Here is a 17,939-nt window from a genome sequence, read left to right as displayed (position 1 = left end):
TGTGTGACCAAGTTGGGAGATCAACTTGTGACTTACAATGATCATCTAAGTGAGAAAACATAAGAAAAAATGAAAATATAAATCTTAGTCAAAGCACGAATACCTGGATAAGTGCTATATGAGCTGATGTGGTTAAGAAGGAAGGTTCCAAAATTGAAGCATAGAAAAAATTTTGGAGGGTGGTTGTAGTTGCTACAATATTGGAAACACATTAGTGGAACTCCAGCACTCTCTTTGGACCTTTCCTCATGCAAAGCGAGTCTAACTCTTCCGAAATTATTTTTCATTTCTTTGATTATCATAGCTTCTTCACCTAGCTTGAGTCAAAGATGTAGTCCCTACCATTATTTTCAATGACAACACACATAGCAAGACAAGTAATACTGAGTTGTTTCAATTGGGGATGAGGAGTATATAGTTGCACAAGTAAAAGAGACAGTCATATTTTTTAGTTTCATCTTTCATGTTGCTTTGTTGCCAGCTGGCCTGGATAGTACCCCAGCGGAGTCACTTTAGGAACACAAGCATTGCTTTGCCTCTAACAAGCCCGGATAGTACCCCAACAGAGTTAATTGCTTCACCTCTTTGCGCACGAAGCCTTTCTCTTCTTTCGTCCTTTATTTCATTTTTTTCATTTTCATTTGTTCAAAGAACTATCCATACACACTTATTTATTTCATGGGGCGGAAGAAGGATCCCGACTTATTGAGAGAAGAAGAGGTTGTTCCTTTAGAGAAGCATATTTATATATACCTATGACATACTTGTTAAGGGTTCCTCCATCTCTTTACTCTACTTGACTTAGTTAAAAAGGGTTAACCAAAAATAGAAAACTAATCAGAATAGGTGATACTAGTTAAAAGTGCAAGCATCGTGATTTCACCATGACTCTTTCTGAAAGGAACATATTTTCCATCAGGGTATCATCGACTAAAAGAAATGTAAGATTCACATAAAGGGAGGGAATGGGAAGATAACCAAGTGTTGATAGAAGTACAATTTCCTCTTGAACTTCACCCTACTTGTCTAAGAAGGAAAACACTATTTCATGCGAAAACTAACCTACAACTACAAAACCAAAAAAAAAAGTAAAGAGGTGGGATAAAGCAAAACACAGTAAAGAAAATCAAGGAATCAAACAAGAAAAAGAAAAAAACTAATCCTACTCTTAACCTAAGCAGAACATAGGCCAACTTACATAAAGTGATACTTCCAATGCATCCATTGACGTATTGGCTAGCCCATGAAGGCGAGAGAATGAATGTCAAGAAAGATATACACGCATACCAACAAGCAAGAAGGATAAGTAAATACAAACGAAAATTTTCAAATTTTGAATGCACTCACAGAAAAGTAAAAATAGAAAGTGCATGAAAGGCACTCTATGGATGTACAATGGTGTCCAAACACATTGCAAGCCGAAGACAAGAAGGCACACACTTTCAAACTTTGAAGGCGAGTGAACATGAAGAAAGAAGAAAATATTTGTTTTTCAATAATGCTCACCATGCACCACTCCTCCAATGACTGAGCGATAGGGTCATGTAATACAAATGGAGGGTCTGACAATTGTAAGATAAATTTATTTTCAATATGTACGATAGAGTGATGAGGAGCCTCAGAAGATTCAATACTATTTTGATCGGAAGCAAAAGTTGTGACAACCACGATCAGAACTTTCAAGATCACAAATGGAGGCATGCTCATCATCTAATGAATCACAAAGAGGGGAAGATGAAAAATGATAAATTTCACCCTCTAAGTTTTCAAAAAGATGAGATGATGGATTAGGAAGATCAAGAGTAGAAGATTCATCCTCTCCACATTTGGATGAAGACATAACATCCCATGTTTTCTGTGAATGATCAGAATTAGTAACATCACCAGGAACTAAATTTTGACAAGATTCAACAGAAATGATAGAATCATGGGAAATCTCAGAATGAGGAAGGACATGTGTGGAATGAACAAAATTATCCTTTCTCATAGATTCTTGTTCAGCTATGGTCTCCCCCACATAATCATCGTGAATGATATCGCAAGTTGGCTTCTCAACACCAACTCCATCCAACACTTGATCCTCGTGAACATCACAAGAGAGATTTGAAATAGGTGAACACAACACATCACAATCCAGAGGATCAGAAGGACCAAAGGATGGAGGACGAGGATATAACAATTCATCACAATCATCAGATTGATAGTCCAAACCTATGCTGAAATTCTAAGTATGTGGGGTGGGAAAAGATGGTGGTAGATAAATGGAAAAATTTTCAATTCCTCCTACCTCATCCCACAGAACTAGAGTTGTTTGATGAGAAGGGGATGGAGGGTCACTTGGAATAGAAACCTTGTATGTCTCATATTTAGAATCTCTAACACCGAGGTATGTTGGGAGAGGCTCGAAAGATTCGAACTCGTGTGGATTTGTAGAAATCCAAACAAGACATTGAAATCTTCCAGCCAAAAAATCCCAACCAAATTCATTAGATATTCAAAACACAAATGCATAAAATGAATGTGAAAATGATGTAATGATTCATGAGGTGAAATTTCGAAATTCTAAAAATTTTGCCTAGACATTTATCATAAAACATGTCAAAGGTGCAAGATAGTTCTGTGACAAGATGCTCTAAAGAGTATATGAAGACATCGGTCAATGTGTTACACCATTGCCTTATGCGCCCTTCAAACGTGAGAATAAACAACCAAGAGCCAACATCCTCAAGGGGGGTGTTGTGCTCTATGAAAAAATGAAGAAAATGATTAGTATGCTCAAGCAAGTTTGTTCCACCCTCACCATCAAATTTAAGATGTGACAAGTCATCAATGATAGTCATCGACACTTGTAATTTTATGTCTCTGGAAAAACATGTTGGGCATATGATTAAGGAAGAAATCATAAATGAGTAAAGAAATTCAAAAAAGTATTTAAGGGCTCAACTTTTCATCTAGCCCTCCTTCTAGTACCAGAAATGTTGACGGTGCTAGACCTACCAACATTCAGGGGAACTCCCCGATATGAATTCCTAACTAGAGTAGGAGTCCTAACAGTGGTTGGTAATGTAATGCCTATTGGCATTATGATGTATGTATTGTACTTGATGGCAACCCACTTGTAGCAGAAAAATTCTCTTGTATATGGTAACTAGATGAATCTACAGAAGAGATATCAGATGTGACAAAATGCATGACATGAGTATTTACAAATATGATGAAATGTAGAGCAGCTTCAAGGAATCAGTTCAAAAAGAAACTCACTCAAATGACAGATCACAGTACTATAGGTTAACAGCACAGAGTTACAGATTAGACTACACATAATGAAGAAAGAGAGGTATACGTAGGTTCACCATTGACCAAGCCACGTATACACGTGGGTTCACTGTATAGAAGTTGCGTATATGTACACACACACTTTCACAAAAGGAAAAGCGTGTATACCTTGGAAAACTAAATGTTTGGTCGAAAGTATTTGGTCCATGGTATTTTGATCCATTGTATTGGTCCAAGGTATTGGGTCTGAGGTATTGACCCCAGGTATTTGGTCCAAGGTATTGATCCTAACTGGTTTTGGACCATGGTATTGAGAAAAGCCTAACACTATAAAAGGAGGAGAAGATCATTAGGCCAAGGTGTACAAGTATCAAATATTTGATATAGCGTGAGATCTAATATGCAGGTCATTGGATTATGGTGTTGTGCTTGATCTGAACCGAAGAAGAACCTTAGTGCTTGATGAAGGATAAGATCTAATGATGTATCAGGATCTTAAGGCTTGAAGTGAATTATCTTTATGTGATTTGATCATGTATCTGAATAACTGGCACATGTTGTAGTATGTAAATATGATGATCTGGGTATGATTGAAGTCTGGAATTGTTATTATGTTTTAAATCATCTTTTACAGATCTGTATGCAGGTTCACTTCAGAAAAGAAGTGTATACACACTGGTTCTGCATATCAAAACAACGTATACATCATAAATTTGATTTGTAGATCTGTACACTGGTTTTCTTTGAGGAAAGTGTGTATGCACACAAGTTCAACACATGGAAGTAGCGTATACCTTATAAAATATGTTTTAGTTGCTTCTGTTTGTTGTTGCAGTGTTCTGGGTTATTGCTTGGGTTCTGGTTACTGTATTCTGGTGACAGCATTCTGAATGATCAAAGTGATTGATTGATTCAGTTGTGGTTGGTTCAAAAGGAGATTGGTTGATGCATATATATTTGATGATTGAATGATGTTGTTGATGGATCCAGTCTGAAAATTTATGAAACGTGGTCCCTGGAAGAAAAGAGAAGGTTGTAGCCTTCTGTAGGCCGGCACCTATGTACTAGTAAACATATCAGCTAGTACAAGAGCTAGGGGGTTGTAGCTCCCTTCCAGTAGAAGCTAGAGAATGAGAGAAGGTTGTAGCCTTCTGCAGGTAGAAGCCTACGTACTAGTATAAGACTGCACTAGTACAAAAATTGTAAACAGAATTCTCTTATTATTAAAAGAAGACAAAGACGATTGCAGTAGGTGGTTTTCACCCACATTGGGTTTCCATCTTATATCTTTGTGTTCATGTGTGTGATGATCTATTACATTTTTACTGCACCTGGTTACTATTTATATGGTTCTGATGCACGGATTAAAGATCAATATATGATGAATTAACTAAATCATAAGTTTGTTGGATATATGCTAGTTGCTCTAAACACAGTTGTGTGTACACGCAAGTTCCCTTAACTGAAGTAGCGTATATAAATCTGATTACGGAAATGAAAAATTTGTTGATTTGCTAATACTGATTCACCCCCTCCGCCCCCCAAGTATTATTTCCAACAATTGGTATCAGAGCAGGTCCTTCAGAAGAAGCTTGATCACTTGAAAGGAAGATCCATCATCATGAGTAATCAAGAAAGCAAGGGATCCATCAGACCACCAATCTTTGATGGGAGAAAATTTGTTTACTGGAAGGTAAGAACCATAGCCTATCTTCAATCTCTTGGAACAGATGTCTGGGAAATCGTGGAAGGAGGATATACTTTTCCATCAGCAATTCCTACAGATGCAGCAGGTAAAATGCCATATGAAACCAATGCCAAGGCTGTCAATACAATATTGGGGAGTCTGTCACAGTCAGAGTTTGTCAAAGTTATGTAGCTCAAATCAACCAAAGAAATATGGGAAAAAATCGTTCTAAGCTACGAAGGAGAGTCTCAGGTAAAACATGCTAATTTGCAAACTCTTAGAATTCAATATGAAACTCTGAAGACACACAATGATGAAAGTGTAGCTAGTTACTTCTTACATATAGATGAGATTGTAAATTGCATGAAGAATCTGGGTGAAGAGATAAAGGAAGTTACCTTAGTTGAAAAAGTTTTAAGATCCTTATTTGCTAAATTTGAATCAAAAGTATCTGCCATAGAAGAAAAGAAGGATCTACAGACTATTACTATGACATAGCTTCACATAATCTTAACTGCCTTTGAGATGAGAAAAGGAGGTCCATCAGATATGAGAGAAGCTGCATTTAAAGCTTTAGCCAAAGGAAAATAAGAACTCAATGAATCAGGACATATTTCAGAAGAAGAAGAGGAAGCAAACTTTGTTAAGAATCTTCAACAGGGTTCCGACAGATTCAGAGGTAAACTACCTTTCAAATGTTTTGCCTGTGGTAGAGTCAATCATTATGCTACCAAATGTCCTCATATAGATAAATATGATAAAGGGAAGGAAACTACAAAATGGAATAGAAAACAAAGTGTAAGTAAAAAGAGCTACCATACTCATGAAGATAACGATGGTTTATCAAATAGTGATGAAGATGAAAGTAGTAATGACTATAGAATTTTGATGGCTTATGAAGATGATGAATTTTTGGATGCTTTAGATGAAGATGACCTTTAGGAAGAAATCTCTAAACTCAAAATATATTTGGAAGAAAAGAGTATGATTATAGATACCTTGACATTCCAACTTGCTGAAAGAGAAAAACACAATGAAAAGCTAGAATGTGAAATTGTGGGTATAAGAAAGGATCTTGAGTAAACAAAAGCTCTCAATCTTAGATTTGCTAAAGGATCAGAAACCTTAAATGAAATTATCAAAGTGCAGCGCTCTCCTCTGATAAAGACAGTTCTTGGATACACTGAAGAAACATCTCAATCACAGAAGCCATCAACCTCCACTAAAAGCTATCATGATGTAGCAAAGAGCAGTGAACAGTTTAACAATCATTAGCAAAGGCATAAAGCAGATCACCAGATGAACCAGGCTCAAGTTACTTCAAGGATGAACATAGGCCATAATCAACCTCAGGTAAATCACACTCAATTTGCTTCAAAGAATATCAATCAATAGGTCAGTAGGAGGAAATTTAACTACAATCAAGAGGTCAGTAGATTCAATAATCGCAGGAACTTCTTTAATGGTCAATGTTTCTCATGTCATAACTTTGGAGACAAAGCTGCTCAATGTGTTGCTTACAAAACTATCATGACTAAAGAAGCACGAAATCAAAGAAATGTGACAGGGATCAAGAAAAGTTCCTATAATAGCTTTTCTCTTCTTGAAAATGAAATAGAATGCTCAATCTGTAACAAATTTTTCCATGAAGAATTTGAATGCAGGAGTAAATTTTGGAAAATAGCTCAAAAAGAGTAAACTCCATTAAATCCCAAAATATGGAGAAAGAAAGAACCGCAAACAGAAATATGTGGTATAGCCTTGTATGCAGAAGAACAAGAAAACTAGTGGTGCATCGACAGTGGATGCTCAAAACACATGACAGGTGACAGAGAAAAACTACACTCATATAATGCCTTAGAAAAGGAAAAGAGTGTCTCATTTGGAAACGACACTCTTGTTGTCATAAAAGGTAAAGGTTCTGTTTTCTTGAAAGAAAAAGTTAAAGATGGAAATTTTATGTATGTTGATGGCTTAAAGCATAATTTGTTGAGTGTGAGTCAAATGTGTGATCAAGGAAATGAAGTAGTGTTTCAATCAAATGGATGTGTTATTCGTGAGCTTGATACAGGAGAAACCGTGATTAAAGGGACAAGAAATCCAAACAATCTATACATACTCAAGGGAGGACAAAAACAGTGCTATCTAAGCAAAAATGATGAAAATTGGCCATGGCACAGAAGATTGGGACATCTAATATTTTCTCAAATAAGAAAAACATGAAGATTCCAAGCTGTTCATGATCTTCCAAATATCAACATTTCTGAAAATACTATATGCAAATCATGTCAATTCACTAAGCAAACCAGATCTCAATTCATCGAAATGGAAGGGTCAACTAGTAAGCTTCTTGAACTTGTTCATACTGATTTATGTGGTCCATCAAGGAAAAAGTCACCTCGTGGAGTAGAATACTTCATATTGTTCATTGATGATTTTCCCAGAATGTGTTGGATAGGTCTTCTAAAGCATAAGATGAAGCATTTGAAAATTTCAAAGCCTTCAAATATCTGGTTGAAAATGAATCAAATCGCAAAATCAAATGCCTCAGATCTGATCGAGGAGGGGAATTTACCTTGGACAAATTCTTTGACTTTTGTGAACAACATGGAATGAAAAGGTAGTTCTCCATCACAAGGACTCGTCAACAAAATGGAGTGGTAGAAAGGATGAACAGAATTGTTCAACAAATGGCTCATGCTATGCTAGATGAATCTGGAACTCCTGCAACCTTCTGGGGTGAAGCTGCATTCGCCACCGTCACTATTCTCAATCAAGCAAATGTTCGGGTAAACAACACTCAAACTCCACATGAACTTTGGTATGGTAAGACTCCTACTGTAAAATACTTCAAAGTTTTTGGAAGCAAATGTTACATCAAAAGGGCTGATGAAAAACTTGGTAAGTTTGAACCCAGAGTAGATGAAGGTATTCTTCTTGGCTACTCTACCCGAAGTAAAGGATATAAATGTTACAACAAAAGACTTGGAAAAATTATTGAAAGTATTGATGTTGTGGTTGATGAAGCATGCAAAAATCCCAAATAGATAAAAACCGAAGATTATGACAATGAAGAAGATGAGGATCATTTTCCCACATCAAATCACAATGATTTTGAAGAAGAAACCAATGAAGTACCAGAAGAAGAGATAACGATAGAAGAAAAGGCTCCATCTAGGTATGTTCAAAAAAAACATCCAGAAGCTAAAATCTTTGGAGAAAAAGGGGCAGGTGTGTAGACTAGAAAAACCATTGCCGAAGCTTCAAGCCATCTAGCATTACTATCTTCCACTGAACCTCAAAATGTAAATGAAGCATGCAGAGATGAATGTTGGGTCGAGGCCATGAATGAATAACTTGAGCAAATTGAAAAGAATAATACTTGGGAATTAGTTCCTAGATCTCATGATAAGAATATCATAGGAACTAAATGGATATTAAAAAACAAGCTGAACGAAAACAGAGAAGTTATTAGAAAGAAGGCCAGACTTGTTTGTAAAGGATATGCTCAACAAGAAGGTATTGACTTTGAAGAAACTTTTTCACATGTTGCTAGACATGAAGCCATTAAAATGTTTCTTTCTCTTTCTAGTTTTCACAAATTCAAAGTATACCAAATGGATGTCAAATCTGCCTTTCTTAATGGAGACTTAGAAGAAGAAGTTTATATTGAACAACCAGAAGGATTCATTCTTGGAAATGATGCAAAACTTGTATGCAAACTCAAGAAAGCTCTCTATGGTCTAAAACAGGCTCCAAGGGCGTTGTATTACTGTCTTGACAAATATCTCCACCAATAGTGTTTTTCAAAAGGGTCAGCAGATAGCAATCTATATAAAAAATGGACATCGATAAATTGCTAATAATTGTTGTATATGTTGATGATATCATTTTTCGTAGCAATGAAGAATCCGTGAGTCGGAATTTTGCTTTAGTAATGCAGCAAGAATTTGAAATGTCCTTTCTTGGTGAGCTTACCTACTTTCTTGGTCTACAAGTGCAGCAAAATAAAGATGGTATTTTTCTCTCACAAACCAAATATCTCAAACAGATCCTGAAAAAGTACGGCATGGAAGATTCTAAACCAGTATGTACTCCAATGGTAACAGGATGTAGTCTCAGCTCAAATGATGAATCAGCAGTGGTACATCAACCAACTTACAGATCCATGATTGGCAGTCTACTTTATCTAACAGGTACCCGACCAGACATCGTGCATGCAGTGGGAATAGTTGGAAGATTCCAAGCAAATCCAAAGGAATCACATCTTCAAGCAGTCAAAATAATTTTCAAATATCTTCAAGGAACACAGAACTTTGGCTTATGGTATCCTAGAGATACATATCTTACACTTCATGCATATACAAATGCAATGTTGGTGCATTCTATATGGGTTCCAAGTTGGTGTCCCTGGTTCAGCAAGAAACAATGTTCAATTGCATTATCTACAGCTGAAGCAGAATACGTGGCTGCTGCATCTTGCTACACACAATTAATTTGGATGATGCAAACCTTGCAAGATATTCAGATCACATGTACTCCACCCATCTCCATTATATGTGATAATACAAGTGCCATCAGTATTTCAAAAAATCCAGTGATGCACTCCAAGACCAAGCACATACCCATCAAATATCATTTCCTACGTGAACAAGTGCTTGAACAAAAGGTCAAATTGGAGTATGTTCCCTCCAAAGAACAAGTTGCTAATATATTCACTAAACCACTACCCAGAGAGACATTTGAATATCTTAGACAAAAGTTGGGAGTAGTTTCTGCATCATCCTGCTGTTAAATCCTATTTTTCAGGGAAAGGTGGTTATACGCGAGTTTCTTGAAGTGTAGTCGCATACATACATGAGTTTCTATGGACACAGTCGCGTATATGTTGGTTTGAAGAAAAGCAGTGGGACAAACTCAGGAAAAAGGGTCTGATATGGTTCAGACAATTATTTGCTCTATTTGATGATGGTTACAATCTACTCATGATGTGTGGAAATGTGTTGGTACTCATAAAATGTTATTCAGAAGTGTTTTTTATCCTCACAAGTTAACTTGATGTATATCTGATTGATGATGATGCCTTGTTACTTCTTGCTGATATATGCATGATCAGATCTGATAGTGAACAAATGGAATAGGTTTAGGGGGAGAATATGTTTTGAATAATGCATTGTTGGCATTATGGTTAGAAGTCTTTGGTGAGGATGCTTATGTGGCTAAATGATACATCTTGCTACTTATTATTGGTTGGTCAAGAGAATGGTATTGCAGGTTACAGGTCAGGATGTTGTTGACAAATGCTTATGGTGCAGACCATATATGGTGTATGATAGTTGCTGATGACTATCATTGTCTTGTTTAGATTTCTAGTTTCTGTTATAAAAGTCATGTATATCATTTGATGTAAAGGTCATGCAAAGACCTAATTTGTACCCCCACTATGCATGGGAGGATGATGTAATAATGTCTATTTTAGTCATGTATAAACATTCAGTATATCCCCACTTGGTTGGGAGGATGAGTAAAAAATGGTGTATCCCCACTTGGATGGGAGATTAATGTATGTGTGAGTCATTGATGATAGGAAGGTCATTTGTGATGTATGTATAGAATCACATTCTTCTTTTAGAACGTATTTTTGCAGACTTTTCTCATGCTCAGGGGGAGCATGGACTCGATCATGGGAGCTCAATCATCACTACAACATATCAGAGAATTCAGCATGCACGTAGGGGGAGCACGACCCTTTGCCCTTGATGTCAAAGGGGGAGAGTGAGTGACTTGGTGTGGTTTTTGCCATCAAGTCCAAAGGGGGAGATTGTTGGCATTATGATGTATGTATTGTACTTGATGGAAACCCACTTGTAGCAGAACAACTCTCTTGTATATGGTAACTAGATGAATCTACAGAAGAGATATCATATGTGACAGAATGCATGACAGGAGTATTTACAAATATGATGAAATGCAGGGCAGCTTCAAGGAATTAGTTTAGAAAGCAACTCACTCAGATGACAGATCATAGTACTACAGGTTAACAACATAGAGTTACAGATTAGACTACACAGAATGAAGAAAGAGAGGTATACACAGGTTCACCATTGACCAAGCCGCGTATACATGTGGGTTCACTGTATAGAAGTCGCGTATATGTACACACGCACTTCCACAAAAGGAAAACTGTGTATACCTTGGAAAGCTAAATGTTTGGTCCAAAGTATTTGGTCCATGGTATTTTAATCCATGGTATTGGTCCAAGGTATTGGGTTCGAGCTATTGACCCCAAGTATTTGGTCCAAGGTATTGATCCTAATTGGTTTTGGACCATGGTATTGAGAAAGGCCTAACACTATAAAACGACGAGAAGATCATTAGGCCAAGGTGTGAAAGCATCGAATATCTGATATAGTGTGAGATCTAATATGTGGGTCATTGGCTTATGGTGTCGTTCTTGATTTGAACCAAAGAAGAACCTTAGCGCTTGATGAAGGATAAGATCTAATGATGTATCAGGATCTTAAGGCTTGAAGTGAATTATCTTTATGTGGTTTGATCATGTATCTGAATAACTGGCGCATGTTGTAGTCTGTAAATATGATGATCTGGGTATGATTGAAGTCTGGAACTGTTGTTATGTTTAAATCATCTTTTACAGATCTGTACGCAGGTTCACTTTAGAAAAGGAGCGTATACACACTGGTTCTACATATCAAAACAATGTATACATCATAAATTTGATTTGCAGATCTGTACACTAGTTCGCTTTGAGGAAAGCACGTATGCATGCAGGTTCGACACATGGAAGTAGCGTATACCTTTTTTCTTTTTTGAAAAAGTCGGTTGCTATGTATTATCTTCTGAAAAAAAAATGAGGGTCTAAATCCCTCTTTGTACATAAAGTTCGCAGATTGAGAGGAGACCAGGGGTTCACAAAATGAGGCTGCCCCCTTGGTCCTTAGTCTACTTTTTTCCTTACTACTGCTAGAGATGGTACTAGTATATATTCTGATGAAAGAGGATAACAAAAAGATGCATTTGACTTTCATTCAATCGATCATTATGTGTTGAATGTGTCTCGCTGTTGATTCTTCTGGATTCTCATCTTTGACTCCCTGGTTTGCGCTGGAGGAGCTAGTGGCATTGGGGTGCTTGTCCATCCAGGATTTCAGAATGGCGAGCGATTCCTCAACATGGCCACAGCGATTGGAGAGCTGCTCGAATTGGTCTCGGAGAGAGGAGACCCTGTGCATGAAGAGCTGAATTTCTGCTTTGTATTTCTCCGTGTTGATGCGATCTTGTTCAAAAAGTCTTCTACTGTGCTCATCGAGACGCCTGTCATGCTCTTCTAGCCTTGCAGCAAGCAGCCCTTGTTTTTCCTCTATCAGTGATTGTTGGGTCCTTATTTCTTCCAGCTCAAATTGAAGGTCTGCACAGTGCAGACAGTCCTCACTGCGTGCCATGGAGAGGATGAAGCAAAAAGGGGAAAAGGTCCAGTAGGCGGTGAGGATTTTGAAGATTTTAGAAAAGTTTTGCAGACTGATTTGGAAGACCCGGTCAAGAAAGACAGCAGATCTTACTTTCTGAGCGACAAAAGAGAAGTATAAGTAGTGCCGGATGATGGCGCGCAAGCTTGGAGGGTGAATATTGAGGATAAGGGAGAATGGACCAGAGGGGGGCGTGTTAGCAGAGTTCACTTTCTGAGCAACAAAAAAGAAATATAAAAGAGGCCGGATGATGGCGCGCAAGTTTGAAGGGAGAATACTGAAGATAAGGGAGAATGGGCCCGAGGGGGGCGTGCTGTAGGGGCAAGTTTGGAAGATGGAAGGCGGCCAGCAGAGGAGAAGTAATGAAAACAGAGAGTGAAGAAGGGATGGAACAGTAATACTAGCCTCCCCACAGAGACTATTCCTGAAAAACACCAAGACAAGGATTAGTGAAGAGATAAACAAAGCAGGGAGTAGCAATACCAGAGACTGATTTCGGCTTCGACTCTGGACGAGAGCGCCTTCATCAAACCAGAGTCGCTGCTCTTGCGCAAAGCAATGAATGGTAATTCTTTGCTTTCCTCTGCTCGTATTTATGGAGCGAAACCAACAATAGCCTGAGTGTATTACAGGAGACAGATCCTCTGAATTGATTAGATCTTTTCCTAAATCTCGATGGCGATTTGCTGGTGCAGTGTATTCGATCTTCCGTCCTTCGCTGAGTTGATTGGTTTTTCTTGGGATGTAAGTTGTTCTTTGAGTCGATGCTTGAATGTGACTACTTATGCATTTCATGCTCTCTGTCAAGTGTCCTGAAGCTGTTGAAGCCATGCCCGTCACACGCTTGCTGGATCTGTGAGCCTGGGCAATGTCAGGATTGGCCTGTGTCATGGCAGAGGCTGGAAGGTATCTCTGTTATTGTGCCTCAACGCACCTTCCGGATTTCCAACTGCGTTATTCGCATGTTTGTCAGCTTCCCCATTGAACGTGCGAAGGATATGGTAGAATCTGATTTTTTCAAAGTGTTTGAGAAGGAGATTGATGCGTTGGATATGTTGCTGAAGGTTGCTGTTTGGTGATCTCCGATTGTGGTTCATGAAGCCAATGATTATGGAGGAATCTCCAAATACAAGAGCTTTTCTGATCCCCATGCTTTTTAATTGCAACAACCCTTGATAGAGAGCTAGGGCCTCTGCATTATTATTTGTTTTTTTTCCAAGACTCCATTCATAATTGCAAATTTCTTCTCCTAATTCATCTATGATGACACCTCCTGCGCCTGCTAGTCCTGGGTTGGCCTTTGAGGCGCCATCAAAGTATAAAATTGGGCAATTGTTACTCTGAATCCACCTCTTGTAGTCTTGGGTTGGAAGTCTGATTTCCCATTCCCTGGTCTGATTTTGATGCTGTCTGTCAGTTCTCTGTATACTCTGTTGATGTCCTGGACTGTCAAAAATATGCCTAATCATTGACCTCTCCTCAACTGAATAATCTGCTGCTTTGGTTGTCCCTGAGTGTTTTGCTGCAATTGTCTCCTGCGCCAAGAGGTGAGCTTTGTTGCATGTCTTCCATACATTACTCTCTTTGTTTTGGAAGATTTTTTTGTTTCTTGTGAGCCAGATTTTCCATAGTAGGTTGTGAGGTATGATATCCCAAGTTCTTTTGACAATCTTGCTCCTTTTATCTTTCCAAGGGCAGTTCCTTCTCCAATCTTGAATTGCCTCTGCAATGTTCTGATGAGATTGCCAAGTTATATTGCCCAAGTTGGACAAGTTGATCCAGCATTTCTTCGCGAAGGTACAATCAAGGAATAGATGGTGGATGGTTTCCTCTGCTGAGCAGCAATTGGGGCAAATTGAAGGTCCATGTATCCCTCTCTTTCTTAGATTTTCAGAAGTGAGGATTTTCCCTTTTAACAGCAGCCATATGAAGAATTTGACCTTGGGGATTGCCTCAGATTTCCATATTGTTCTCCATTGATTCCATATAGGAATCTGATAAGTGCTGTTGCAAATGAATTGGTAGCCAGACTTGATGGTGTATCTTGAGCCCGTGGGGTCCCATCTAAATCCATCTGCTTCTCCTTTTTTAATGGGAGCTCTGTTCTGAAGGTTTTTATGGAGGACTTGGTAGCTTATTTCTAAGTTTGGGGGAATAGCTGGAAATTCCCAGCTAGTCCAGGCTCCTGTGTCAACATCCCATTTTGAAATTTGATCCAGCCTCTGAATGCCCTTGCTATTAAGATAGAGAATGAAGGGAATGGTTTCTTCGACTGTGTTTAGAGGTTGGAAACCCATTATCTTATCAGTGGCATAATTTATACTGCTCCCTCCCCCCGGAATCTTTGAGGTATTTTGTCTGAGAATGGGAATTGCTTTCTTACAGAGGTGCCAGATTTTAGTAGAATCTCTACTGGGAATATCAATATCAAGGAGTCTTTGCCTATTGTCAGAGAGATATTTGCATTCAATGACCTGTTTCCACCAAGCTTTTGGTTCATTGATTAATCTCCAAGCCATTTTGATCCCAAAAGCGAGGTTTAGAATTTTGGGGGCTCTAATTCCCAGCCCACCTCTATCTGAAGATTGAATTACGCTTTTCCAATTTACCAAATTGAATCTATTTTTTTCTTTTTTTCCTCCTTGCCATAAAAAGTTGCGGAGGGAAGTTTCCAGCTTATAATGAAAAGAGGCAGGAGCTTGGTAAAGAGTGAATCGGTATAGAGGTAAGGAGGAAATACCTGATTTGAGCAAGATTAATCTGCCTGCTGGGTTGAGCCATTGAGTTCCCCATTGCTGGACCTTCCTTTTGACTTTGTCTATTATTTCATTCCAGGTAGTGGCTTTTAGAGAGCCCATGGTGACCGGCATCCCAAGGTAGGTGAAGTGGTCCCAGGTTGCTTTGTAGGCAACACCAAAAATGTTGGCTATGCTGTGAGCTGTTTGATTGGAGATATTCCATCCATAAAAACAACTTTTTTGAAAGTTGACTTCTCCCCCTGAGCACGCCATGAATTGATCGAGGAGGATTTTGAAGTGCCTTGCTATAGTAGTAGATGCCCCTCCAATGAGCAGAGTGTCGTCAGCAAATTGTGAGTGGTTGATATTCTTCACTCCGTTTCCAAACTTGATACCAGAGATGAGGCCAACTCTTCTGTTGTGTTCAAGGGTGCTGCTAAAAGATTCAGCCATCAAGATGAAAAGATAAGGGGAAAGAGGGCAACCTTGCCTTAACCCTCTTGAGGATTGAAATGCTTCGCAAGGGCGGCCATTTATGAGAGGCGAAATCCAGGGGCCAGAGATACAAGCAGCAATGGTGCTGATGAAGGCAGAATTAAATCCCATTTTCCTCAAGACAGCAAACAAGAAGGAGTGTCTTACTCGATCAAATGCATTGGCTAAGTCAAGCTTAAGAACGAAGCCTTTCTCCTGCCTTGAAGTGCTGGAGTGAATAGCTTCTTGGACCAAGGTGATGGTATCATGAATTTGCCTGTTGGACATGAAGCCTCCTTGATTTTCAGATATGAGGGAAGGGAGAAGGGGCTGGAGCCTAGCTGCTATAATTTTTGCAAAGATCTTGTAGGAAGTGTTACACAATGAAATAGGTCGAAATCTGGAAAAAGAAGTGGGGCGATTTTCTTTAGGAATGAGGGCGAGGAAAGTTGAGTTTGTGAAGCCCCCCATTTTCTTTTTCCTTTGGATTCCATTCATCATTTTAACAAGGTCTTTTTTTATCAAATGCCAATGGTCCCTATAAAAATTTATTGGGAACCCATCTGGACCTGGAGACTTGTCTGGTTGTAAAGTCCAAATGGCTTTTCTGATTTCCTCCTCTGTTATTTCACTGTTTAAGCTGTCATTCTCCTCAAGAGAGATTTTTTCCGGTAGATGCTTAAGGAGCGCCGAATAGTCAGCGTCTCCTTGGTTTTCCGTGAGGAGACATTTATAATGGAGGAAGGCAGCTCGTTTGATGGATTCTTGGTCATTATGCTGGCTGCCATGGCTGTCAATTATAGTGTTTACATTGTTCCTTGTTTTTTTTGCAGTGGCCTGCTTATGAAAGTATGCCGTATTTTTATCACCTTCCTTTAACCATAATTCTCTTGATTTGATTCTCCACTTAATCTCTTCCGCTCTCTTGATTTGAATTAGCTGTCCCTGAACATCCCATTCTTTACTTTTCAGCTGATGAGTTAATCCATGGTCCTCTATTTGTTTATGAATCTCTTCCAAGTCCTGCTGTATTTTTTTCCTTATTTTTTCTGGCTCTTGATAGCTGACTTTTGCCCAATCCTTGAGTGCTTTCCTTATGTTTCGAAGTTTTGTTTCCCATATGTGATTTGGAGAGCCTTCCACATGATGCTTCCAAGTTGCTTCTATGATAGCCTCGGCCTCAGCGTTGTCTCTCCACAGAGGATTATACCTGAACGGAATTGGTCCCAAATGAGCTTGGGAGTCCAGCGTTAAGAGAATGGGGAAGTGATCAGAGGCTGTAACACTGAGAATTTTGGTGTGGCCGGCAGCAAAGGAGGAGAGGAGGGAGACATTGACCAAAATTCTGTCCAACCTTTCCATAATGTTGCCTGGCCCCAACCTTCTGTTGTTCCAAGTATATTTCCTATTTTTTGGGATGATATCCAGCAGATCATGTTCAGCCATTATCACTTCCATCTGTCTTCTGAAGGGATCGGAGGTGAAGGTGCCCCCCCTTTTCTCATTCGCATGAAGGATTAAATTGAAGTCTCCAGCGAGAATAACATTTGAGTTCTGTTCGTTGTCTATTTCTTCCTTCAGTTCTTTCCAACATTGTTCCTTGTCCCGGTAATGGTTGGGGATATAGACATTATAAATGATGAAGTCACAGCTCTCTTCCTTGTTGATAAGATTGGTCCTAACCCAGTTTTGATTGAGGACAGAGGATTTGCAGTCCCAGTACTGCTTATTCCACATAGTTGTGATTCCTCCAGAGGCTCCTCTGGAGTTGCTACTGGCCCCTGAGAAATTTTTTTGGGCATCTATAACTATTTGCATTTCGCTCTGACTTTGCTTGGTTTCCTGTATCAGAACAATTTCAGGTCTTTCTGTTTGAAGAAGATCTCGTAGGGCAGCTGATTTAGAGAGGTGCCCCATACCCCTGCTGTTCCAAGATAAAAGCTTCATCATGAGGCGTTCGAGCGAGGAGGTGCTCGCCTCTCATGATCTTTACCTGCTGTTTCTTTTTCTTGTGAACCTGTAATGAAGGATTCCATAGGGGTTTGGATCCCTAGGGCTATGTCCTTTTGCGTGCTTTCTTCCCGATGCTGCTTAGCTGACTTTCTTCCTGGTCCCGGTTTCTTATGGATATCACTGGAGGCACCAATGTCTTTTGAAGAGCTTCTGGTGGTTCTGGGGGGGGAGGATCAATGAGGGGTTGAGAGGGGGTCGAAGAAATCAAGGGGGGTTCAATCAGATCCGGAGATGGCTGATCAGACTGAGGATCATCAGAGGATA

At 39.1% G+C, this 17,939-nt stretch overlaps 1 protein-coding gene across 1 annotated transcript; it reads right to left on the bottom strand.

Annotated features, from left to right (window-relative positions):
* Nucleotides 1-13,732: 13,732 nt before the first annotated feature.
* On the bottom strand, nt 13,733-17,579 carry LOC149206573 (uncharacterized). The gene is made up of 2 exons (XM_089397731.1): nt 16,232-17,579; nt 13,733-13,896 (listed from the first exon to the last, which is right to left on the bottom strand). The coding sequence occupies exons 1-2, from the start codon at nt 17,577-17,579 to the stop codon at nt 13,733-13,735; spliced, it is 1,512 nt and encodes a 503-aa protein (XP_089253857.1).
* Between the last annotated feature and the right edge of the window lie 360 nt (nt 17,580-17,939).

This window comes from Pinus tabuliformis, chromosome 1_2 (assembly GCF_031772625.1).
Source record: "Pinus tabuliformis cultivar Carrire ecotype Pingquan chromosome 1_2, CPIR1, whole genome shotgun sequence".
In the NCBI taxonomy this organism is placed as follows: Eukaryota; Viridiplantae; Streptophyta; class Pinopsida; order Pinales; family Pinaceae; genus Pinus; species Pinus tabuliformis.
The sequence above is the reverse complement of the archived record's forward strand: the minus strand, read 5'-3'. Positions and strand labels throughout refer to the sequence as shown.